General features: G+C 48.2%; 4 protein-coding genes across 9 annotated transcripts; 2 read left to right on the top strand and 2 right to left on the bottom strand.

Annotated features, from left to right (window-relative positions):
* Positions 1-56: 56 nt before the first annotated feature.
* Positions 57-11,492, top strand: Rhp (GTP-Rho-binding protein rhophilin). 4 transcript variants are annotated; one of them, XM_076812938.1, is made up of 12 exons: positions 57-1,524; positions 6,150-6,265; positions 6,368-6,499; positions 7,023-7,098; positions 8,886-8,963; positions 9,052-9,435; positions 9,520-9,618; positions 9,717-9,987; positions 10,073-10,267; positions 10,365-10,594; positions 10,685-10,837; positions 10,908-11,492. In XM_076812938.1, exons 1-12 carry the CDS (start codon positions 1,459-1,461, stop codon positions 11,106-11,108), a joined length of 2,001 nt encoding a protein of 666 aa, XP_076669053.1. In that variant the 5' UTR covers positions 57-1,458; the 3' UTR covers positions 11,109-11,492. The 4 variants fall into 4 exon arrangements, with proteins under 4 accessions (XP_076669053.1, XP_076669052.1, XP_076669051.1 ...); XM_076812937.1 differs by lacking the exon at positions 57-1,524 and adding an exon at positions 3,096-3,796; XM_076812936.1 differs by lacking the exon at positions 57-1,524 and adding an exon at positions 4,661-4,918.
* Positions 6,988-8,820, bottom strand: Tilb (touch insensitive larva B). The gene is made up of 4 exons (XM_076812939.1): positions 8,364-8,820; positions 7,992-8,253; positions 7,651-7,925; positions 6,988-7,582 (listed from the first exon to the last, which is right to left on the bottom strand). The coding sequence occupies exons 1-4, from the start codon at positions 8,690-8,692 to the stop codon at positions 7,159-7,161; spliced, it is 1,290 nt and encodes a 429-aa protein (XP_076669054.1). The 5' UTR covers positions 8,693-8,820; the 3' UTR covers positions 6,988-7,158.
* A 606-nt stretch (positions 11,493-12,098) lies between the features above and the next one.
* Positions 12,099-15,510, top strand: LOC143369245 (clavesin-2). 3 transcript variants are annotated; one of them, XM_076812941.1, is made up of 6 exons: positions 12,099-12,400; positions 12,475-12,772; positions 13,614-14,009; positions 14,081-14,391; positions 14,469-14,562; positions 14,634-15,510. In XM_076812941.1, exons 2-6 carry the CDS (start codon positions 12,598-12,600, stop codon positions 14,783-14,785), a joined length of 1,128 nt encoding a protein of 375 aa, XP_076669056.1. In that variant the 5' UTR covers positions 12,099-12,400; positions 12,475-12,597; the 3' UTR covers positions 14,786-15,510. The 3 variants fall into 3 exon arrangements, with proteins under 3 accessions (XP_076669056.1, XP_076669055.1, XP_076669057.1); XM_076812940.1 differs by having other exon boundaries at positions 12,099-12,772; XM_076812942.1 differs by lacking the exon at positions 12,099-12,400 and having other exon boundaries at positions 12,630-13,067.
* On the bottom strand, positions 15,188-16,869 carry LOC143369246 (methylmalonic aciduria and homocystinuria type D homolog, mitochondrial). The gene is made up of 5 exons (XM_076812944.1): positions 16,632-16,869; positions 16,338-16,476; positions 15,847-16,259; positions 15,512-15,728; positions 15,188-15,408 (listed from the first exon to the last, which is right to left on the bottom strand). Exons 2-5 carry the CDS (start codon positions 16,474-16,476, stop codon positions 15,320-15,322), a joined length of 858 nt encoding a protein of 285 aa, XP_076669059.1. The 5' UTR covers positions 16,632-16,869; the 3' UTR covers positions 15,188-15,319.
* Between the last annotated feature and the right edge of the window lie 7,780 nt (positions 16,870-24,649).

Raw genomic sequence — 24,649 nt, 5'->3', positions numbered from 1 at the left:
TCGTCGTGCCACAGACAAGGTATAGGATAGGGACCCCATGACACTATCGTGTCGTATGCAACCGTCTCAACAGAACGTTAACATTAAATATAGTGAAATCTCCAGTATTTTCATCCTATAAGCTCGATTTGTTCTCTCGAATAAATGCTCATCGCCATTCCTGCCATTGTTTTTCCCTTTGCTAACTTTGCCGATTTCTGTGATTATGTTAAATTAGTTCCCACAGTCACCGGCTTTAAATACAGAGTGCGCGTCAAAACCTCTGATTTTTCCGCGAACGATCCATCCTATGTCTCGTCTGTGGTTATGATGTTAATTCCTACCGCTGGTAATGTTACATCCTTATTCCATTGCGAGCCGATAACGTTGGACGTGACACGGAAATGGTAATGGAGTGACGAGTTCCAAAAATTGTTGGACAGATACAATTCTATACCTCGTCTGTTCTTTTAGGCTATTGGACATGAACATTCGGTTGATACGCTTATCCTGACTTCTACAGCTGTCGGGGATGGTATTTCGTCTGGTCCGTTGTTTGAAAGATAAGCGAAGGCCGAGAAACCCCACACACCTACTGTTCATGTTGGTGTATAAACACTTAGAGCTCTCGCAGGGGCGCGCGCACGCTCCGATGCGCGTTCATGTACGCACGCGCGCTAGCAGGCGAGCGAGTAAGCGAGCGAACGATCCTGTACTAAAGAACACCTGCGAGAGAACGGTTGATACGTCTACAGGCGGGGTCGCGTATTCGTACTTTTCTCGCCGCGCGCATACGCGTGCATTGGGTGACGAGTGACGAGTGTGCACTGTACGGTGAACGGGGTAAATGCACGCGCGAACGACGTGCTCTCAGTGTTTCCAGCGTTTCCAGCGTTTCCACCGATTCGTGTCCGCACCCATTTCTGACATTCCGACCAGGTTACGGATGCGATCCACGCCGCTCGAGGACCGTACGGTGATCGTTACCGAAGCGACGACAACCGACCGCGCGATACTTTTTGGTTGAGCTGCTCGAAACGGTTGATAGGCGGGCGAACGCGAGTGAACGCACAGACGACGAGATTTCGAGCGTGGAAACATCTTGAACCGATGGCTCGTGCCACGACCTTGTTCTGCCTCATTACCGGGAAGAAAACGGTGTACGCGGATTGCCTGCGACATCGACTTGTCAACGGAGCAACGTCGTACCACGACTGCCACGACTGGACGACGGATCGACGCTGGAATCTGGCCTCTCGCCCCTCTGGGCTTTCGCCTATGTCAATTCGTATCTCTGCTCGATCGTGCGAGTCCACCCTTTGTTCATAGACGTTTCGTGAATCCGTTGCCGTGCACCACTCACTACTTACCGGTCCTACCACTTACCACACTATTCGATCTCTGACGCTGGTCGTCGAATCGTGTCACGTTTCACCGAGGAAGCGTGTCGCGCGCGACCGATATAATGAGAAGGATACAATGAACGTGCCCATCGTATCGGGAGACATAGTCGAAGAGGATACCCTCAAGCCGCGTTTTCTTCGGGTAAGTATACCATCGTTAATCCACCAACCACTGCTCCCTCGCTTCCAGTTCTGTTCTATTGTATCTCTCGCGTATCTCACTTTCCACCGACCCGTCATTATCGCGGTGTACATATTCCTCTTCCCTCACGATCAACCGATACGCCGCGCCAGGCTAATCAATCTTCGATAGAAAATATGTATACGTATGTACATGTAAGTAGGAAGCGCCACAGTACGACCAAACGCTAATCCCACCGATGCGGTTCGTCTGGACACAACACAGACTTCGTAGAAAGGGAGAACGTTAACTGTGACGGTTATTTCACGTTTTATAAAGCAACAGAAAGATAGAAGGGTACTGCGCGCGATACGGCTAATTCGTAAAGCACGCGTGCTAAGCTATATAGAGAGATGGCATTTCGGTAACGCGGGATTCGAACCCTGTTCAAAAGTGTCGGCAGTCGTCTCGTACCGTCTGGTACGTACGTTTCTTCAAATTCCTTGCCTTCAGAATATTTCACACGAAGGAGTCAAAGTCACGCTAATGGCTGCGTGGGTTTTCGACTTTTGCGAATTCCGCTATCGATCGTTGGAAAATGGAAGGTGAAACGCGGAAGATCGAATTTCGACTTTCTCCGCTGATCGACGGAGAATGTTGACGTCTCGATCCGACGCATGTCGTCTCACGGAAGAGTACCACGTTGTGCGCCCTAACAATAAGACACCGCGTTTGAACATAAAGACGAGGAACGACGCCGTTGTGAAGTTGCTTTAATCGTAAACTCTTACGTTTCACGCAAAGAACTTGTTGGACGTAGAAGGTAGGTGTCCAACTTTACAACGATCGATACGAGCACAAAGCGTAGGAATCGATAGGTCGTTGCGCAATTAATTACGTAAAAGTTTATCGCACACCACGATCGTCTCGATGGTTTTCCTCTCGACGTCGCCGCCGCCGTCGCATCGGTAAGGTTTCCAAGTTTCAAATCGATCGGATCAAAAGGTGAACGGCAAAACATGTCTAATCCTGTTTCTAGAACCGCCATCGTAGAACGATCACGCGCACAGATGACGCTCGGATCCGCGGAAATGGTGAATCGGAAAGATTCACCGGGTGCGAAATGTCATGGGAGATAGATTCGTGCGCAATAGAAGTCGAGACTGCTACGCTCGAATGCAAGGCGTTTCGTAGGTGCGTTCAATCGGTATACCTAGGAATGGAATCGGATTGAAACGGATATCCCCATCGAATGGTCGCGTCTCGCGCCTGACAATTGTGAAATCACTGAATTGTGACTTGCGAGCGAAGCTAGCGGTAGAGCATGGGACGATCCGAAGCGATCCGACCGAGAGCGATGTCGAGCGAACTGCGACGAGTTGAAGCGAAACTTGCCGAATGGGAAGCAACCGTCAGTACGAAGACAGGAAGAATATTCTGCGGCCTGCGCGCGTCGTATGGGGCCCCCGGCCTAGTGGCGCGGGGAGGAGATGGGATGAGATGGGAGGAGATGGAAGGAAGGGCTTTACGGCCCCGATCGGTCGCGTCCGCGTCGGTTAGCAGCTAGAAAGAATAGCGCGTGGAAGGTGAGCAACCGGTGGGCTGTGTTGCCCATTGCGCGGTGCGCGTCGATCGACGCGAGTCAACGGTGATCCGTAAATCTTCTCGGGCGATCTTTTCCTCTTCTCTCCCCCTCCCATCTGTTTCGTTCGTGCGAGAGCCCCCTCCTTCCCCCCCTGGCCACCCTTCCCTTTTCGCGAACGCGGCACCGTTCTCTCCGGCCGCGGCTCTGGGAATTCCGCTTTCCCGTAGAAAAGAAACGCTCCGCGGAAACATCGAGCGCGTCATACTTTCGTCTCCTCCGAGCTTACGCGTTTCCGCACCATTCGCACCAACGTTTCAACGTCCGCGGCCGCGTCGCGAGTGGAATGCGAGGGAACGCGACTGGTCTCCGTCTTGGTGTTGCCTGCCGATCGATCAGAGCCGGTGCCTTGGATCGCGCGACCAACTATGTAACCGATCGGATGGATTGATAATATCGTCGTGGTCGTGGCTCCCGACGAATGCCCTCCTTGGTAGCCAGTCGTTTCGTCGGCGCACCCAAGGATCTTGGAGTTGGTCTCCAACAGAGTTCCGGACGTCACAGAGGCAGAAAGCAAGGGAGCAGAAAACTGTACGAGCGGCACACCGATCGAGGGACGATCACGAATCGAAGAGTAACGTTTTTGCGGATATAGAGCGCATTTCGATACAGTCCAGAAGCATGTTGATCCTACCGGACTTGAAGTTACAGGTAAATCGGACCTCCCGGCTTCCGCCCCCTCTTGTCTGTGCGACAAACCTTCCACGCCGTTTCCGTGCAACCATCGCGACAGCCGTCCCTGTTTCTTCTGTCGGCGATGCATTATGTACGTGTATGTACCTAGTATGGCTGCTGTGATCCGCTGCTTCCAGAACCATACATCCGTCGAACGAGGAAACTCGCGAGCGTTTCGCCGCGCGAAATTCAGAGCGCTGCTCGATAACGGTGCTCGTTCATCGTGATATATCGAAAGGAACGTTTCAACGTTCACGAGACGGTTGGAATATTGCAGGAGGCGGGCAACGGGCGGACGAAGCCTGCATTTCCTGTAGCAATGCGCGCGTGAGCGGCGTGCCTCGGGTCCGGTAGACCGTGCCTGGTCCGCTGAACTCTCCGCGCGATGCAATGCGTAACGACTAACGCCGACACCATTGGTTGCCCGCAACAGAACTCGCCTATGGTTGTTGACGTCTCGCGGCTCACGATCGGAACCTCGGATTCTCTGTTTGTCGCGATGTACACAAAACGAGCTGCGCAGACGTTCGATCGTCGCTCGAAAATAGTCCCGTTAGTGGCCCGCATCTCTGCGTCTTCTCTCGCCGGCTCACCCAACTTCTTCTCTTCGATCTTCTGCGTCCAGATGGATCGCGTGTCGCGCGGAGGTCTTCGACCGCGTTTCCCGCTGCTTCTCGAGAAGCGTGCCTCTGTTCCGCTTCCGTCCCGGTTTCCCGTCCTGCCGCGATCGACGCGACCAGCTAGCCCCCCTCCCCCGAATGTGCACTCGACTCCCGACCACCCCCCCCCACCCCCCGTTTCGTGGTACAACCGGAGCAAAAATTTCGCCCAATCGGTCGAAGTAGTCCACGGTATCGGTAATCGACAACCAGAAGCGGGCCGACCTTAAAATTACCGCGATGCGTAGAAGCCGTACCCAAGATGACAGAGCGGGCAGTATCCTTCTCCCCCAAGTCCCCACCCGTGATTCGCAGAGTTTCTCTCCTTTCACCGAGAGTCGACTGCTTCCGTGGAATTGGTCCAAGACACGCGGAGTCTTGGGGGCACGACGCGTGTAACGCGAGACCGAGGCGAGAAAGAGACAAAGCTGTTTTAGCGGTAAGCGAATTGGCGCCCCAACGGTAATCTTAATGTGGTACGCGATAACGCGTTTCACGTATTGATGGCATCGAAACCCGTAGCTACGCTAAAGATAATAGTGTCGAGGGGGAGAGAGAGAGAGAGAGAGAGACATTGCGAAGAAGAGGAGAGTAGAGAGACAGAGGAAGGAGGGAGATGGGGAGCGCTGCCGATCGCGTACGAGAATGCTTCCTATGTCCGTAGCAGCTTCCGCGAGCAAACGTTACAGTTAGGTAGTCCGGGCTATCGAAGCGCGTAATATTGCCGGCGCGGCGTCGTGCAGCAGACCGACAAACTAAAGTCACGTGAAGCGCACCGAGACGAGCTCAGCGAACCATCGAGGTTCGCGAGCAATCGAAACCCTTCCGCGAGCAAGAAGGCTGGCGCGCGACCGAAAACTCTCGAGTCGAGTCGAGTCGCAGGCAACGGGGATCGCGCGTCGTCGATTCTGTTTGGGTCGAACCCGATCGAATCCGATCCGAGTGAAGCTGGCGTCCGATGGTAATACGGTACTCGTGTTTATCGCGGCATATTTCCCCCCTTGTCGAAGATCCGCGATCGAATCAGACTGGAACGCGGTTACGGTGACACAGAAGGTACGTGCGATAATAGAATCGCGCAACGGGTTTGATTAGAAGGAGAGGGTGGCCGTGGCATCGTTCGCTCTCCGCGCGATATACCGGCAGAAGAAGAGCGGCTTTCCGATCCGCAGCTCCGAGCGGACACGGGATAAAGCGTGACCGAAGCGAAGCCGAACGATGCGGCTGCGGGAGCAAGTACAAGTACTATGTTGAAGTGGGCTTACTATACGCCTCTCTCGAAGAATCGCGCATCTCCGCCGACCCCGTGGAACGAGCGGGAGAAGAGGACTGGCTGCGAGAGTGCACCGCGGCCTACGCCACCACCGCTTTATTCGCGCGTAGGAAAAGCTTCCCCTTCTCGCTCGGAGGACGTAGAAATTTTCCGAGAACCATCGTCGGCAAGAAAGTGTCTCGGGGTGAGAAAAATACGAGAATCAAACTTTTGTTTCTGCTCCACCGATTCGCCGTCCATCCGATAATATTCCCTCCGACACTGGTCCTAGACGCCTTCGCGTGTTTGTCGACGGCTTTCATTTAGATTTCAGCGGTTACGGTTACCCAATCTACGCTAGATATTAATTATTCCCGCGACTCGGCGAAGCGACCAATGTTTCTTTAACCTTGCGCAGGGCTCCGATCCCAGAGTGGCAACCTGTCGCGGCAAGTTGCAGAACAAACGAAGCAAGCTCAACCAGGAAATAAACAAAGAGCTGCGACTGCGAGCCGGCGCGGAAAATCTGTTCAAGTAAGGATTTAATGGGAGATTTAATGCATCTGAAGCGAGTACAGCGGTCCAACTGGTTCGCGCTGTCGGTTTCTACGTTGTTCACAGTGATTTATATTTCAGGGCGACCACGAACAGGAAACTACGGGAAACCGTTGCTCTGGAGCTTAGCTTCGTCAACTCGAATTTGCAGCTGCTGAAGGAGCAGCTCGCCGAGCTAAACAGCTCGGTCGAGCTCTACCAGAATGTAGACAGGTCAGTGAGGAAGACCGCGGTGTCACCAAATTAACCCTTCGTTGACACACCTCCCTTTTCGATCAACCTTCGCATACCTGGGTGGCTCACACCCAGAGCAATTTTTGAACAACTGCCATTATCATCTGAGGAATCCAATCGTTATAAAAAAAATCATGGATCAGTTTTAAGGTCTCTAGAATATATCCCAATAGTTTTTTCATTGAAATTTAATCACAGTTTTTGTAAAAAAATTCTACATTACCACATGTCGAGAAAAAAACGAAGAAAATCTTTAATTAGTTGTAACTTTTACAAATTTCAATATTAGAAGCTAAAAATCTACAGAGTTGTTGCTCGGATATAATATTTTCAGAGAGAAAATACTTTGTAAGCCAGCTTCGGAGAAAAGGTATTCATTTTGGGTATAGAAGGTACAGAGCGTTGAAATCAGCTTATGGGTGGCTCGCACCCAGAGTGTCAAGGAAGGGTTAAACTAAATCTCTGTAATCGGTAGGAAGCTAAAGATCTTTTATATTTTCAGCGAGGAACCAGTGATGCCCATGATACCTCTGGGACTAAAGGAAACCAAAGATATCGACTTTCGAGATCCCTTTAAGGTGAGCGAGCCTGTCGCGTCAGAGACCTGTATCGAAAGCTACCGTGGCGGTATCCAGTCGTTATTCCAAAGGGGGCACCTCCGAATCGCTCCAGTCGTTGTCCTCGCACGCCGTGCGTTCCCGTATTCTTCTGGGGGGTGGTTCGCTTCGATCGACGATCCTCGAAAAATCTAAATCTTCAGTGGCTGGTCCTATCTCTAGGTATTGCCGGCGTATATTGGCTGACAATTTTCGTTCCGCTGTACAATCGCGTTCCTTTTTGTTGTGCATCACTTGTGACCTTGCGGCTTTCTTCCGAATGGCTGGTAGCGGATTTAAGCGCGGCATCGTTACCACCAACTTACCGTTCGTCGTGTTTCTTTTGGCCACGCTGTCTTCTATCGATACCTCACAGGGAAGGACCAGCTGCAACACTTTTCCCTTTATCGTGATCCGTACATATTCGGGCTGTACGTCCACGTCTACGTACTGGGTGTCCAGGTACCTAAAATCACAGTCGCGAATCGTTTGTGAATCGATGCGACGGCTAACGCTGAACGCAAGCTTACATACTTGTACACGGTAACTTCCAAGACGACGCGGTCCTCGTATTCGTCCTGGTTCAGCCTGAACGGCACTTTCGCCTGATTCACGTTGTACGGTCTGCCCTCCAGGGTGAACAGCTTTGGCTCGCGGCGGATTGGCTCGTTGCCTTCGTTGCTCTTTCGACTTCTGAGCTCCTCCTTTCGCAGAAACCGTTCAGCAATGTCGATTCGTTCCTCCGGCGTGTGTCGACTAACTCGTTTCCAAAAAGCCTCGTCCTCTTCCTCGTTTGCAAGCGCCTCCTCCTACGAGCACGCGTTACGAGTCTCCGATCTCGTCGAGCAACCCCGGAACTGAACATGCGCACTTACTTGCGTCGCCTCCGAGGCTCTTCTCTCGCGATAGCCAAGTATTTCTACTTCCCTCGTTCTCTTGTACTGTGCCCAACTCCTGACAATATCTCCCTCGATCCGAGCTCTAGCTTGCAACGCCTTTATCCGTTCGGATCGGTCGATCGGAACCCCGTCCAGTTCCTTCAACTGCGTTAACGTCGCAATAGAGTATTCCCTGTACCCGTGATAGTCCACGCACGGATTTCCTATCAAGAACAGCTGCTCCAAATTCGTGTTGCATCTATTCTAGAACAGCGGAACGTATCGAAACTCGATTATACCCGCCGCGAATAGCTCCTGCCTGTTCAGTGTCCCCTGTTTACTCGGCTTAGGAATGATCCCGGCATTTACCTTAACCTCCCGATTCCCCGTAGATCGCCGATGAAGTTTACCGTTAGATCCAACTTCTTCAAACTCTCCAGACCCTCCAAATTTTCGATCACCTCTATGTTGTTTAGCGCCAAGTTTAAGTACTCCAGCCTCTTCAGCTTGCTCAGATTCTCGATCTTCGATATGAGGTTGTGCTGCAGCAGCAGAATCTTCAAGTGTTTGCACGTCCCATCGATCGTTTCAATCTTCTTGATATTCTCCTGGTGCAGAGCGATCTCCTCGAGCGTACCTATCTCGCCCTCGTTGTGCTCCGAACGCTTTCGTATTAGATCGAGCGTGATCCTCGACATTATAATGAAATGTACGAACGCACATTCGTGAATGGCGAATGAATTGGCTCCTAACGAAGTTAGCCTCGCGGTTGCTAAGTAGCGTCGAGCATATCGACTTAACGACGCGTAAGTAACTTGAGCGGATACTTCGCTAGCAGCTCGATAAATGACACTTGTTGTTAGCCTCTTCTTCCTGTTTGGCGTTGCGCAGGATTTTATTCTGGAGCACTACAGCGAGGATGGAAGTAATTACGAGGAAGCCATCGCGGATCTCATGGAAACCAGGCAGGTGAGCAGAGAAACTAAGGAGAATGTATAAATTCTATATTGTATCCAGGGAGCGAGGAGCGCGTAATGTCGGTTGGGTACGTTTCCAGGCGACGCGAACACCGACCAGGGATGCGGCTGGCATCGCGTTGCTACTGCGCTACTACAATCAGCTCTATTTCGTGGAGCGTCGGTTCTTCCCTCCCGATCGGAGCCTCGGCATTTATTTCGAATGGTTCGACTCGTTGACCGGCGTTCCGAGTTGTCAACGGACCGTCGCGTTCGAGAAAGCCTCCGTGCTGTTCAACGCGGGCGCCCTCTACACTCAATTGGCCGCCAAGCAGGACCGCCTGTCCGCGCGGGGCTTGGACCAGGCGATCGACGCATTTCTCAGAGCCGCTGGTACCTTTCGTTACATACACGAAAACTTTACCAACGCGCCGAGTATGGATCTTGGACCGGACATGCTTGAGATGCTGGTTCAATTGATGCTGGTAAACATTCGCACCGATAGGTACTTGCGTCGGCAAGCAATTGTGGCTGCGATTCTCACGCGTCGCCCGCTTTCCCGTTTACAGGCCCAAGCGAGGGAATGCTTGTTCGAGAAGCTGGAGCTTCAGTCGAAAGATGGGAGGAACGTGGACGTTTCTGTGGACCTCGCGCAAGAAGCGTCACAGGTAGCGTTGGTCGTCGGGCACCTGGCGTCGACGTTGTACGTAAATTCGATGGAAATATCCAGCCTTTTCACTGAGCAACTGGTCGCTGGTTTGCCTAGGTTGCGACTGTCTACAATGATGTTCACGGGCTGATATCGCGCGAGCCAGTACGGGATTACGTTCCGGAGACTTGGATCTCGCTGATCCTGGTGAAACGCGAGCATCATCTGGCACTCGCTCACAAGCATCTCGCGCTCGGACTGTTCAATCGTCCGAGCGTCGAATGGCGCGCAGAGACCAAGCTGGCGCTGGAGCACGCCCAGAAGAGCGACGGGAAGACTCAACTGGAGCTGACCGTGCCGCGGGACGAGAACGAAAGGAAATTGCTAGGTACATGGATAACGGGGATGCTTCGAGGTGCGCGCGTTTCATCGCTCCTGTCGAGATTCGATCGATTTAAACCGGTTCGTTTTAGGAAAAGCGCATCTCAGGGAGTCTCTGCTCCTGCACGAGGAGAGTCAAAGGCTTCAAAGGATGTGCCGAGACCTGAAGGCGAAGCAGGCGCTCGCCAAAGTTTTGAAGAAAGTGCAAGAATCGACCGTGGAGAGTTACAGTTGCATCGGAGACGATGATGACTTCCGAGGATTGCTAGATCCCCCAGATATCATTGGTAAATAGAGAGCAGAGATTGATCGACCGATCGTGTACCCCCCTCCATCCCTTGATAGTTAATTCTAATGCCTGATTAACAAATCACGAAATCACAGCATCCACAAAATTTCAACTGAGCATCACTCACCCGGATTTTGGGCAGCACGGAGTGGATGATCTTTTCAGATCGTTAGGTCCCGTGGCTATATTCTCGGCTAAAAGGCATTGGACAGCCCCGCGACTGATACAGCTTCAAAGGGGTCCCGACGGCGAAGGGTTCGGGTTCAGCGTTCGAGGGGACGCTCCCGTGATAATAGCAGCGGTCGATCACAATTCGCTGGCGGATGTAAGTATCGCTACGATACGGGTAACGTCGAGTGTGGAACGTCGGATGGCTCACACCGGTTCTCTCCTATTCCCGCTTTACTCGCTTCAGTTGGGTGGAATGAAGGAGGGCGATTTCATAGTAGGAATCGGCGACAAAGACGTGAAATGGGCGTCTCACGAACAGGTGGTTCGACTGATCAAGCAATCCGGGGATTTTATCAACCTGAAGCTGGTCACGCCAATGGATAGAAATTACTTGAAGGTAAACGCGGAGATTAAAGATCGCGATTGTCGGCCTCGTAACGAGATGTCTAATTGTCTACCGATCGTAGAGGCCGGGTAAAACAAACCAGCAGGACAAGGGGAGCGTCTCGGCGAGCAGCTCTTCCGGAGTGTCTTCCGGTCAACCGAGCCCAGCCGGCTCCGTGACTACAGCTCACGTGGCTAAGAAGCTACCATGGAATCCGTTCAAGAAGTCGAGCACTCAGCGCGACAGCAGGGACCTGACGTTCGATAACGTTATCCTGAGATGATGGTTGAATCGTCGGGGAAACGGTCAAGCCTCGAAAGACGTTCCGCGTTGGACGTACGCCAAACTTATGTTGCAACGGTCACGCGTCTCTTCGCGACTTTGTATAATACGTATCTCTATAAATACATATGCATATACTTGTACTTGTATATTCATACGCGCGCTATATCCCGAGGCTATCTCCAGTCCATAGAGGCCACCTCGAAGTCCGAGGATACGGGATCAGTCGCAAAGAACTCGACGTCTCTCGGTGGACAAATGCACGATGGAACTGTACAAACGGTTGGTCAAACGTATCGAGCGCAGTGTTTGCTGCACGTATTCGTTCGACGATGGTATTCCTCACCTATACGTTATACGCCAATTATACTTTGGTTAAACGAAAGTCTACTTTCTTTTTTTGTTTCCTTTCTTTACCCTATACCGATTAGGTCTCGAAACGAACCCTGTTGGACCGTTCTCGTGTTACCGTAAGATAACGATTAAGATTACGAAGCTCCTTATACAGCGAGCAAGCGAGCGAGAGAGAGAGATGTCTGTTTCCTCGTATGGAATTATTATTAACACTGCTAATTCTCTCACAGATTCGACACCCCCGATTAATCGCATCGAAAACAAAAAGTAAGAAATCGAGTAGCAAATCGCTTGCAGCTTTGATGATGGTGTTCGGAGCATTTGGGAAAGCGCAGATACATATGCATGTACATACGTAGGCACTATACCGGAGTTACGAGGCAGGAAAGAGTAGAAAGGTACGGTGCCCTGAATGTAGCCGAAGCGCAACTTTCACCGAGCCGAGAAACGTCCTGATACACGATTGATTACGCAATCGGCCGAACGCGAAGAAACTCTACTTATTGTTAGTCACGTGTAATCTACACCGCAATCCTACACCGTTCAAAGGCGATCGAAGGCGGCATTTGACAAAATGATTACCGAGGAAATCAGCTGCACGGAGACCGATAGGATTTTAGAAAGACCGCCGATGCCTTAGAATGGTTGAATCAGCCAGCAAGGCCAAGCCCCGATTAAACGGCGATCGTCTGTCCTTCGCCTCGTTCTACCGAGCGCGAACGTGCCCACCACGCGAAAACTGCGGAGATCGAGCTCCAAAGAGCAACTAGACTTGGCCAGCGATTTGTACGACGAATCGCTGGTTTTCGTCCCACGACAAGAAAACGGGATAGTCTCGATGTTCATCGTACCGGTCGAAAGTGGTCTCACGGTGAAAGTAAAATGTAGGATTACGAGAAGAAAGTGAATCTTCGACCACCCACTGTTTCCTTTCTCCAAGTATGCCTTGCCTACGAACTAACAATAAGTAGTCGGTGTCTCGCGGAGAGTGTTTCAATAAGTATTGTTTGCAGAGGTCCCCTGAATCGAATCGATAAATGGGTCACTGACTTGCTCGAACGAAAAATGACAATTTCAATGAAGAACCGAGAAATAGAGCAGCGGGGCATCCGGTAGTAATCGTACGCGGTGGTAAAATGAACGCGCTATGGGACAAGATGATTGACGTTTGGACTGGCGAGGAGGAAGCGACAAGCAGAAAAACGAGAGGCTTGTTTCGAAAGCCGAAACCGAGGCAGGAGGAAAAGGTGCGTCGAACGCGGCCACAGCAGGGGAACAGCATCGGGAAGAGCAGAAGGAGCGGTAAGAGCGGTAAGAGCGACGGCTTAAATTGATCGGGCGAGCAAGCAAGCGGGTTACTTCGGTCCAAGTTGGTGGAGAAAGAACGTGTTCGTGTCTCGTCTCGGTTCGGTTCAAGAGCCGCGTATTTCCGCGCCCGTCCACCTCCTTTCGACGCGACGCAAAGCGAGCGCGCGCAGACTCGGACTGTGCCCGGTCGCCGCCTCTCAAACTCCAACCGCGAACGAACAAGGGCACATCCGCACCGTGTTTGGCGGAACTTACAGTTTCCCATGTGGCCTGGGTCCGAGAGAAAGCTACCGACACGGTACGTTCCGCAGTCTTAACGCGTGGAAGAAAGTGCGCACTAGTGTTGTTGATTCTAGTGCGCGTTCACGCGATTTCCGCGGTGGTGCATGTTCGACGAGTTCGTTTAATCGCATCCAGCTCGAGTAACGTATACACAGGAGCGTGAGAGCTCCCAAATTCGGCAAGGAATTACGGCTGCGCGATCGACCGATCGTACATGACCGGCCGCGGGGTAGAAAGCGCTGCGGAGAAGCGCGAGGACGGCTATTCTTTCGCGAGTAAATCGATGTCGAACTTTCTCCCGGACGATGAATCGGCGAGTGGCGTAAGAACTCGTCGGGTCTCGTAATCATCGAGAGCTCGGCTCGTACAGGCTAAACGAGGACACTCGCGGTGTGAAACAGGGGAACGGTGGGAAAGGGGGTCGGTTGGCGGGGGGTGGGGGAGGCTAGGGGGGTGGGTGGGTTAGGTCTGGGTGAGGGAAAGGCGCAAAAGCTGAGCGCAGAAGGAAAGGCGCGAGCCGTAAGGATACCTAATCGCCGCTGGTCACCGTTCTTTCCAACAGCGGCGAGAATGTCCAAGTCGCGAGTAGAGGACGATTATGGGCGCACGCTCAGCGAGGATACGAGGACGATCGCTCGTGTCGAACTTCGGGAAGACGATACAACGAAGGACCAAGCCTTGGACCAATTCAGATGCTGGATTCAGAAACATCCAGCTATTAAGCGCTGCAGAACCGACGCGCCGTTCCTCCTCCGATTTCTCCGAACCAAGAAGTTCAGTCTACCGATGGCGGAAGAAATGCTCGAACGGTATCTGACTATCAGACAGCTGTACCCAAACTGGTTCCAGAACCTGGATATCGAGGATCCAGATATCGAGGCCATCATAGACGCCGGCTATTTGATACCGCTAGTGGAGCGCGATCGTCATGGTCGTCGAGTGATACTTTCGTGCGCCGGTAAGCAATTCGACGATCTTATCCTTCGCTTGCTGCAGATATTCCGCGATATTCCTCGTTACCTGTTCAAGGGCGCTTCGATCCGTACAAATACACGTCCGCCCAGATGGCTCGAGCTCACAGCCTGGTGGTGGAGGGCCTGATGGACGACGAGGAGAACCAGGTCCGCGGCTACACGCACATCAACGACGAGTCCGGATTGACTATGGGTCACCTGAGCGCCTGGTCACTGACCGACATTCGTAACATGTTGCGGTGCATCCAGAACAGCACACCCATCAGACACAAGGAGACGCATTTTGTTAATATTCCAAGCTGCGCTAACAAGATCATCGAATTCGCCGTCTCGCTTCTCAATGAGAAACTGCGGGCTCGGATCTCGGTACGGCTTTCTATTCCTCTAGCGATACTTCGTATATTAATATCGATATCCCAACGTGGCGTGCTTTCCTCCCTTAGGTGCACAAAAACCTGCAAGAGTTGAAAGACGCGATCGATCCACGAATTTTACCGAGGGAATACGGAGGAGTAATTCCGCTCTCCGAAATGATCGGTATGTGTACACGCATTGTAATTATATCGATATACCACCTTCGGAGTACTGTAACCTTTAGTTTCTTCCAGCCGCTTTCAAGAACACCTTGAAAGAACGAAGGGATCGGATAAAGGCGCTCGACGATATGTACATAGAGGTTTCCTCCACGAATTGCCACTTTCCCTCCAACGACGATTTAAACGGTATACCGGGGTCCTTCCGCAAACTAGAAGTCGATTAACGGATTCCTCGCCTCCCGCACCAACAAACCTGCTTTCAACTTCCTTCGCGTGCCGGACGGCCCAGTTGTCTATGGGCTCGGGCCCACTCCCCCCCCCCCCAACCTCGTTGCTAGCGTACTAAATATACATATAGCGTTATTATTCGATGTATTACGATCTCGTGGCGAGTGGCGCGACAAGAGTTGCGCGCGACTAGCCTTCGTTGTTAATACTACGAACCTTTATAAAAAGTATTAAGTATTACTTTTGCCGGTGGTATTAGTTACCTACGATTGTTTAAATTTACGTGCAGCGTAACGTAAAGTGCGACGATTCCGCTCCCACTTAGCGAAATAACTTGATATCCGTAGCGTAGAACGCGGCGAATGGAAGTGTAAGAGATGAAAGAAAAACACTCTGCGTACGACTATTTGTAACAATCTTTCCTCTGGGAATTTATACAGGATTAACTGAAAAATTTATGCTACATCTATGTCGAACCAAAGCACCGACATTACGACGAAACGTACACCGTGTCTGTACTCTTCACTTTATTAGGCTTCGTTAACATTTACAAGCTCGCAATCGTGCAGAATCTCTTTTAAAAACTCTGTACTCGCCGGCGCTGTGGTGTAGAGACTTCCTGTAACGTATTGAGCGTGGTGTCGTAGCCGCGTTACAAGACACAACGCCCGCGTCAGTCCTTAAACTATCTTACGAATAAATCAGCAAGTTTGCACACTTACCTATAAAGTTCTTATTGCTATTCTCGTTCACGATAACTTTGCAATTGTTCCTATGCAGTATTTTAAATCCTAAACAACGAAACCGCTCGTCCGTCTTGTAAAGGGCGCCGCTCTTTTGCAAGTTCAAATGTGGCTGTCCGCTGAATGGATTGATAAAGTCCGCCCAGTATCCGATCATCTTTAATTTCGCGCAAATATCAGAAGCGGCTAGTACAAACTATCGAAAGGGGAAGACATCCAGTTTACTTTACATTGTACAACGTGCTGCTTCTTCTCGGCTGCCTCTGTTTTCAACATTTCGCCGAGTACGGCCTTGGGTACTTGCAAAGACTTACATATTGGGCTAATTTCTCTGTTTCTGTTTCTTTGCTCCATCTGGTGGCTTTTGAATTTAATTTCTGGCAGACGCTAATGATTGTCAGCTGCGGCGATCCGACGTCTAAGCATCCTGGAAAGAGCTCTTCTATGCCTTTCCTGAGCAACAAGGGGCACTCTTGGGCGACGCAGTGAAGCATCGGTCGCGGAGCATCGGTTTTCAAACGACTGGTTTCTAGAGACTTCTCGTCGGAATAATCTATGGTACCCCGTTCCTCGTTATCTGAAATGTCCACCAAGTGCGTTCTCACTTGCGCGGTCGTGGTTACGTCTGACCAACCGGGACCGACGCTCCCTGGTAAATAAAATCTGAAGCCTCTCGGCGTTAGTAACTCCCAATTAGAATTTATACCAAGCACGGCGCCGTCCACGTCTGAAAAAAAATATCGGTAGTGACGAAAGTGGCTCTGCGTGTTCGTGAACGAGCTATGACGAAATGTTGCAGGTTTACCGTCCAAGTTTTCACTATTCGTCTTAACCACTTTGTACGAGGTAGTACTCTTGTCGCTACGTCGGGAATAACGATTCTTCGAGAGAAGGTTAAGTAGTACCCTGCCGTTAGCTGTTCTCGCATATTTCACGCAAAGCATCTGAAACGAATGACAACGTAAAGGTTATGTTGTGCAATTTCACGTAGGCACACGAGCATTCGAGTGCCAAATGATTCTCGCTGTTGTGTTTACAACTGTCTCCTTTTAACGAGCATCGACGAATCAATTAGTCCAAAAGAAAAACACGCCGTTACCGTTGAGCCGCGATTCACATACTGGATCAAGAATTTCCCGCACGAAAACACCGTTCTGTCTTCGGATTATCTAACTCTGTCGTTCTTCTGTCGATCACTCGCGCACATTGTAGGCAGAATTCGCGAGGACCCTGATGCAACGTCAATTCACGGATCCAATTTAAGTATTTGCTTGGCAATCAAGTCCCGATCCACTTCCCGGCATTGGCGTATTTTCACGTCACGTCGCTCCGCTATGGTCTGCTAGATGTGTTGCGAGTTGCGATTCTCGCTCTAGTGGCGCTCAACAAAAACTTTAGAAGCGCGAAGTTCGAAACGGATCATACGAGAGAGCAAATCAAAGAGCGAGAAGTGGCGCAGATGTTTCGAGACAGTGACTGTTTAACGAAGAGACGCAGAATTTTGGAGCGAATTATTCCCTTTACTAATATATTTTCATACGTGACAAAATGTTGTAACGTTTCTCCCATTTTCAATAATAGACAAGTCAAGTTACTAAAAATATTTTTCTTCTTACAGGTTTTAACTTCGGAATATTTCGACGGAATGATGGAAACCTTGATAGTAATCACAAGAAAATAGTGACTTTATATACCTTATACTTTATTGTAACACTGTAAAGGCCTTTTATGCAAATAAAATGAAAGAAACTTGAAACAAACTGTATTATTATTCAGAAATACCTTTTACATATTCCTATCCAAATTTCAAATATCTATGGTATTTCCTTAAGAATACCATAGATTTCCTTTGTTAATAAGTCGATATTGAAGAAAATTTTGCAACTAGTGTCCATGGAATACTATTCAGAAATTACAAGCTTCCAGTCTTTCAAAAGCATCACATTAACCGAGAACTGTTTAAAGGCCCATGAAAGGCGTAGCTCTTGTCTGCTACTTTAAGGCGATGCCTTCGAAGCTGAAATTCAGAATACCTCTCTTCGCTTCATGTTCTCCTGATACCTGGGCCAAAATCTGGCAAAAATTTTCAGAATGCACAAAATTGGGCTTTGTAACAGGAGAACATGCCGTCGAAAGAGGTGGCACTAAGTAACGTCTCCGGAGAGAGAATCGAGGATGCCTTCGCAGCTGAAATTCAGAATACCTCTTTTCGCTTCATGTTCTCCTGATACCTGGGCCAAAATCTGGCAAAAATTTTCAGAATGCACAAAATTGGGCTTTGTAACAGGAGAACATGCCGTCGAAAGAGATGGCACAAAGTAATGTCTCCGGAGAGAGAATCGAGGATGCCTTCGCAGCTGAAATTCAGAATACCTCTTTTCGCTTCATGTTCTCCTGATACCTGGGCCAAAAACTGGCAAAAATTTTCAGAATGCACAAAATTGGGCTTTGTAACAGGAGAACATGCCGTCGAAAGAGATGGCACAAAGTAATGTCTCCGGAGAGAGAATCGAGGATGCCTTCGCAGCTGAAATTCAGAATACCTCTTTTCGCTTCATGTTCTCCTGATACCTGGGCCAAAATCTGGCAAAAATTTTCAGAATGCACAAAATTGGGCTTTGTAACAGGAGAACATGCCGTCGAAAGAGGTGGCACTAAGTAACGTCTTCGGAGAGAGAATCGAGGATGCCTTCGAAGCTGAAATTCAGAATACCTCTCTTCGCTTCATGTTCTCCTGATACCTGGGCCAAAATCTGGCAAAAATTTTCAGAATGCACAAAATTGGGCTTTGTAACAGGAGAACATGCCGTCGAAAGAGATGGCACAAAGTAATGTCTCCGGAGAGAGAATCGAGGATGCCTTCGCAGCTGAAATTCAGAATACCTCTTTTCGCTTCATGTTCTCCTGATACCTGGGCCAAAATCTGGCAAAAATTTTCAGAATGCACAAAATTGGGCTTTGTAACAGGAGAACATGCCGTCGAAAGAGATGGCACAAAGTAATGTCTCCGGAGAGAGAATCGAGGATGCCTTCGCAGCTGAAATTCAGAATACCTCTTTTCGCTTCATGTTCTCCTGATACCTAGGCCAAAATCTGGCAAAAATTTTCAGAATGCACAAAATTGGGCTTTGTAACAGGAGAACATGCCGTCGAAAGAGATGGCACAAAGTAATGTCTGCGGAGAGAGAATCGAGGATGCCGTCGCAGCTGAAATTCAGAATACCTCTTTTCGCTTCATGTTCTCCTGATACCTGGGCCAAAATCTGGCAAAAATTTTCAGAATGCACAAAATTGGGCTTTGTAACAGGAGAACATGCCGTCGAAAGAGATGGCACAAAGTAATGTCTCCGGAGAGAGAATCGAGGATGCCTTCGCAGCTGAAATTCAGAATACCTCTTTTCGCTTCATGTTCTCCTGATACCTGGGCCAAAATCTGGCAAAAATTTTCAGAATGCACAAAATTGGGCTTTGTAACAGGAGAACATGCCGTCGAAAGAGATGGCACAAAGTAATGTCTCCGGAGAGAGAATCGAGGATGCCTTCGCAGCTGAAATTCAGAATACCTCTCTTCGCTTCATGTTCTCCTGATACCTGGGCCAAAATCTGGCAAAAATTTTCAGAATGCACAAAATTGGGCTTTGTAACAGGAGAACATGCCGTCGAAAGAGGTGGCACTAAGTAACGTCTTCGGAGAGAGAATCGAGGATGCCTTCGCAGCTGAAATTCAGAATACCTCTTTTCGCTTCATGTTCTCCTGATACCTGGGCCAAAAACTGGCAAAAATTTTCAGAATGCACAAAATTGGGCTTTGTAACAGGAGAACATGCCGTCGAAAGAGATGGCACAAAGTAATGTCTCCGGAGAGAGAATCGAGGATGCCTTCGCAGCTGAAATTCAGAATACCTCTTTTCGCTTCATGTTCTCCTGATACCTGGGCCAAAATCTGGCAAAAATTTTCAGAATGCACAAAATTGGGCTTTGTAACAGGAGAACATGCCGTCGAAAGAGGTGGCACTAAGTAACGTCTTCGGAGAGAGAATCGAGGATGCCTTCGAAGCTGAAATTCAGAATACCTCTCTTCGCTTCATGTTCTCCTGATACCTGGGCCAAAATCTGGCAAAAATTTTCAGAATGCACAAAATTGGGCTTTGTAACAGGAGAACATGCCGTCGAAAGAGATGGCACAAAGTAATGTCTCCGGAGAGAGAATCGAGGATGCCTTCGCAGCTGAAATTCAGAATACCTCTTTTCGCTTCATGTTCTCCTGATACCTGGGCCAAAATCTGGCAAAAATTTTCAGAATGCACAAAATTGGGCTTTGTAACAGGAAAACATGCCGTCGAAAGAGATGGCACAAAGTAATGTCTCCGGAGAGAGAATCGAGGATGCCTTCGCAGCTGAAATTCAGAATACCTCTTTTCGCTTCATGTTCTCCTGATACCTAGGCCAAAATCTGGCAAAAATTTTCAGAATGCACAAAATTGGGCTTTGTAACAGGAGAACATGCCGTCGAAAGAGATGGCACAAAGTAATGTCTCCGGAGAGAGAATCGAGGATGCCTTCGCAGCTGAAATTCAGAATACCTCTTTTCGCTTCATGTTCTCCTGATACCTGGGCCAAAATCTGGCAAAAATTTTCAGAATGCACAAAATTGGGCTTTGTAACAGGAGAACATGCCGTCGAAAGAGATGGCACAAAGTAATGTCTCCGGAGAGAGAATCGAGGATGCCTTCGCAGCTGAAATTCAGAATACCTCTTTTCGCTTCATGTTCTCCTGATACCTGGGCCAAAATCTGGCAAAAATTTTCAGAATGCACAAAATTGGGCTTTGTAACAGGAGAACATGCCGTCGAAAGAGATGGCACAAAGTAATGTCTCCGGAGAGAGAATCGAGGATGCCTTCGCAGCTGAAATTCAGAATACCTCTTTTCGCTTCATGTTCTCCTGATACCTGGGCCAAAATCTGGCAAAAATTTTCAGAATGCACAAAATTGGGCTTTGTAACAGGAGAACATGCCGTCGAAAGAGATGGCACAAAGTAATGTCTCCGGAGAGAGAATCGAGGATGCCTTCGCAGCTGAAATTCAGAATACCTCTTTTCGCTTCATGTTCTCCTGATACCTGGGCCAAAATCTGGCAAAAATTTTCAGAATGCACAAAATTGGGCTTTGTAACAGGAGAACATGCCGTCGAAAGAGATGGCACAAAGTAATGTCTCCGGAGAGAGAATCGAGGATGCCTTCGCAGCTGAAATTCAGAATACCTCTTTTCGCTTCATGTTCTCCTGATACCTGGGCCAAAATCTGGCAAAAATTTTCAGAATGCACAAAATTGGGCTTTGTAACAGGAGAACATGCCGTCGAAAGAGATGGCACAAAGTAATGTCTCCGGAGAGAGAATCGAGGATGCCTTCGCAGCTGAAATTCAGAATACTTCTTTTCGCTTCATGTTCTCCTGATACCTGGGCCAAAATCTGGCAAAAATTTTCAGAATGCACAAAATTGGGCTTTGTAACAGGAGAACATGCCGTCGAAAGAGGTGGCACTAAGTAACGTCTTCGGAGAGAGAATCGAGGATGCCTTCGAAGCTGAAATTCAGAATACCTCTCTTCGCTTCATGTTCTCCTGATACCTGGGCCAAAATCTGGCAAAAATTTTCAGAATGCACAAAATTGGGCTTTGTAACAGGAGAACATGCCGTCGAAAGAGATGGCACAAAGTAATGTCTCCGGAGAGAGAATCGAGGATGCCTTCGCAGCTGAAATTCAGAATACCTCTTTTCGCTTCATGTTCTCCTGATACCTGGGCCAAAATCTGGCAAAAATTTTCAGAATGCACAAAATTGGGCTTTGTAACAGGAGAACATGCCGTCGAAAGAGATGGCACAAAGTAATGTCTCCGGAGAGAGAATCGAGGATGCCTTCGCAGCTGAAATTCAGAATACCTCTTTTCGCTTCATGTTCTCCTGATACCTGGGCCAAAATCTGGCAAAAATTTTCAGAATGCACAAAATTGGGCTTTGTAACAGGAGAACATGCCGTCGAAAGAGATGGCACAAAGTAATGTCTCCGGAGAGAGAATCGAGGATGCCTTCGCAGCTGAAATTCAGAATACCTCTTTTCGCTTCATGTTCTCCTGATACCTGGGCCAAAATCTGGCAAAAATTTTCAGAATGCACAAAATTGGGCTTTGTAACAGGAGAACATGCCGTCGAAAGAGGTGGCACTAAGTAACGTCTTCGGAGAGAGAATCGAGGATGCCTTCGAAGCTGAAATTCAGAATACCTCTTTTCGCTTCATGTTCTCCTGATACCTGGGCCAAAATCTGGCAAAAATTTTCAGAATGCACAAAATTGGGCTTTGTAACAGGAGAACATGCCGTCGAAAGAGGTGGCACTAAGTAACGTCTCCGGAGAGAGAATCGAGGATGCCTTCGCAGCTGAAATTCAGAATACTTCTTTTCGCTTCATGTTCTCCTGATACCTGGGCCAAAATCTGGCAAAAATTTTCAGAATGCACAAAATTGGGCTTTGTAACAGGAGAACATGCCGTCGAAAGAGGTGGCACTAAGTAACGTCTTCGGAGAGAGAATCGAGGATGCCTTCGAAGCTGAAATTCAGAATACCTCTTTTCGCTTCATGTTCTCCTGATACCTGGGCCAAAATCTGGCAAAAATTTTCAGAATGCACAAAATTGGGCTTTGTAACAGGAGAACATGCCGTCGAAAGAGGTGGCACTACGTAACGTCTTCGGAGAAAGAATCGAGGATGCCTTCGCAGCTGAAATTCAGAATACTTCTTTTCGCTTCATGTTCTCCTGATACCTGGGCCAAAAATCTGGCAAAAATTTTCAGATATCTCTAAAATCAGGCTTCGTAACAGGATAACATGACGTGGAAAGAGGTAGCGCAAAATAATGTCTCTGAAGAGAAGTAGAAGCCTTGAACGAAAGTCGATAGAGTTTGAGAGTATTGAATGGCATATTTAAAGTAGTGCTTTAATGCGAAGATTTTTAAAACCACTCTGCGTGGAAGGATCTTTTTAGGTGTTCTTTTTAGCATATCTTTTATATGTGATTTGGAATAGGAAGGAGTAAGTAGTGCTCGTTAAATAAAAAAACTCTTTTACCACTTAACTGCAATTTATTCAAATAAGTGAAATGCAATACAATGAAATGTTACAAGTGTAACTGGGTTAGGTCTGGGTTAGGGGAGGGTTAGGGGTATCCGTTAGGGATTTCTCCACGTAAAAAAAAAAAAAGGTCTGGGTTAGGGCTGGGTTCGGCTGAAGCAGTATCTTGTGCAAATTTCATATCAATGAACCCAGTCGAAAATGCAGCCGGTTTAACGTCTTCTATGTAAAAATTCCTTACCTGTAAAGCAGAAATATACACGATTAATAATCGCTCTAGTTACAGTATGTGAGATTAGTTACATCGCATTGGCACACTCTAAACTCTAAACATGTCACACATATACAAGCACGCACACACGCACAGCATTTCAACAGATTTCAGAGTAGGTAGTTGCTGAATTGGCCGCTTCTCGTGTCGCACCCACCGTTACCGATTGATTCTAGAATAAGATTACAGTGCTACGAGTGGTAGGAGTTAATATTAAATCTTACCGGAAACATAAAATCTAAAACGACTAATTTCAACCAACATGTTGCACAATAAAATTATTCCCTTTACTAATATATTTTCATACCCCTTAAGGGGGTAGACACGGGTAATGCAGCGCGCTGTATACCGACACAATCTGGCCCGAAACATGGGTTCGGGATTTTTCGTTTTTCGTCCTTATATGAGCAGATTTGGGGCTGGGCGAGGTCTCATTCGAAAGAGGAAGGTTCAATGCGGAGCGCTCTGCTCATGGTTCAACGAGATTGTGTTGATATGTAATAATATCAGTGTCCAAAGTAAAGCAAAAGTCGACAAAATATACCCGCAGAATCCAAGCATTTTTAGGTCACTAAAAGAGTTTTGTGACTCAAACGGTGAGCAGAGCGCTCCGCATTGAATCTTCTTCTTTCGAATGAGACCTCTCCCAGACCAAAATCTGCTCATATAAGAACGAAAAACGAAAAATCGTGACTACATTCCCAAATCAGAGTTCCGTCATATTGGCGATAATACATAGCAAGTCACGTGACAAATTTAGTTGAGGTAGTAGATACGAGATGCCACCTACTCGGGAGGACTGCCAACATGGATTCATAGCAAAACTGAAGCGATAGCTGGATATACGAGCCACAATAAAAGCATGATGGAGTCAATGTATGCATTTTCGGACGATTGTAGGTTAGGTTATATTCATTTTAGGCATACATTGACATAGGAACTGCTGGGAATTGTATACATTTACTAAATTAAGGCTTTTATCGTTACATATACATCACTTGAAATCGCTGTCGTATTTATGTCATAGTAATTCAGGCAGTTAGAACAACAACGAACTAACCTACATTAAAAAAAAATTTCCTAGTAGCTAGTAAAGGATGCCGAATGCTTAAACATTTGCTTAAAAATAAGTAGCGACTGAGAATACCGCCCATACTCTATTTTATCCTCTTTGGTAACAACTATCCAGTGCCTTCTGCGAGGCACCGCTTGATCTAACTGTGCTCGAAAATTTCTACCAGCTTGCCACTCTGTATATTGACCATTTGACCAATGGCACATTTAATAGCGGGAAATTTGATTCAAACCAGTTATTCTCTATCGTTACTTGAAATTAAGCTCCGAAGCGATAATTGAAATACTGCACCTATAGATAATACATAGTGAAATTGACCAGCTACACAATATGTATGATGTAAAATAATATCAATTGATGAATTTTACAGTATAATTCCAATTAGTCGCTCTATTACGAATAAAAAGATAAATCCCAATGATCAAAGAATTTCAGGGTTTATAATTAATTTAGCACCATAATAAGTGGCTAATCGCATGAAAACTTGAATTCATTTGGGGATTACCGGAACGATCAAACAAAAGATAAATTAACTATTTAAATAATCGTTGAGTTATACTTACAATCTGTTGGCGACGTCGCTGTACGCATGCTTAATAAGTTCCTCGATATACGAAACATTTTATTTAGATTTATTGTTCAA

This window comes from Andrena cerasifolii, chromosome 5 (assembly GCF_050908995.1).
Source record: "Andrena cerasifolii isolate SP2316 chromosome 5, iyAndCera1_principal, whole genome shotgun sequence".
Lineage (NCBI taxonomy): Eukaryota > Metazoa > Arthropoda > Insecta > Hymenoptera > Andrenidae > Andrena > Andrena cerasifolii.
This window is presented reverse-complemented; position numbering and strand designations above follow the sequence as displayed.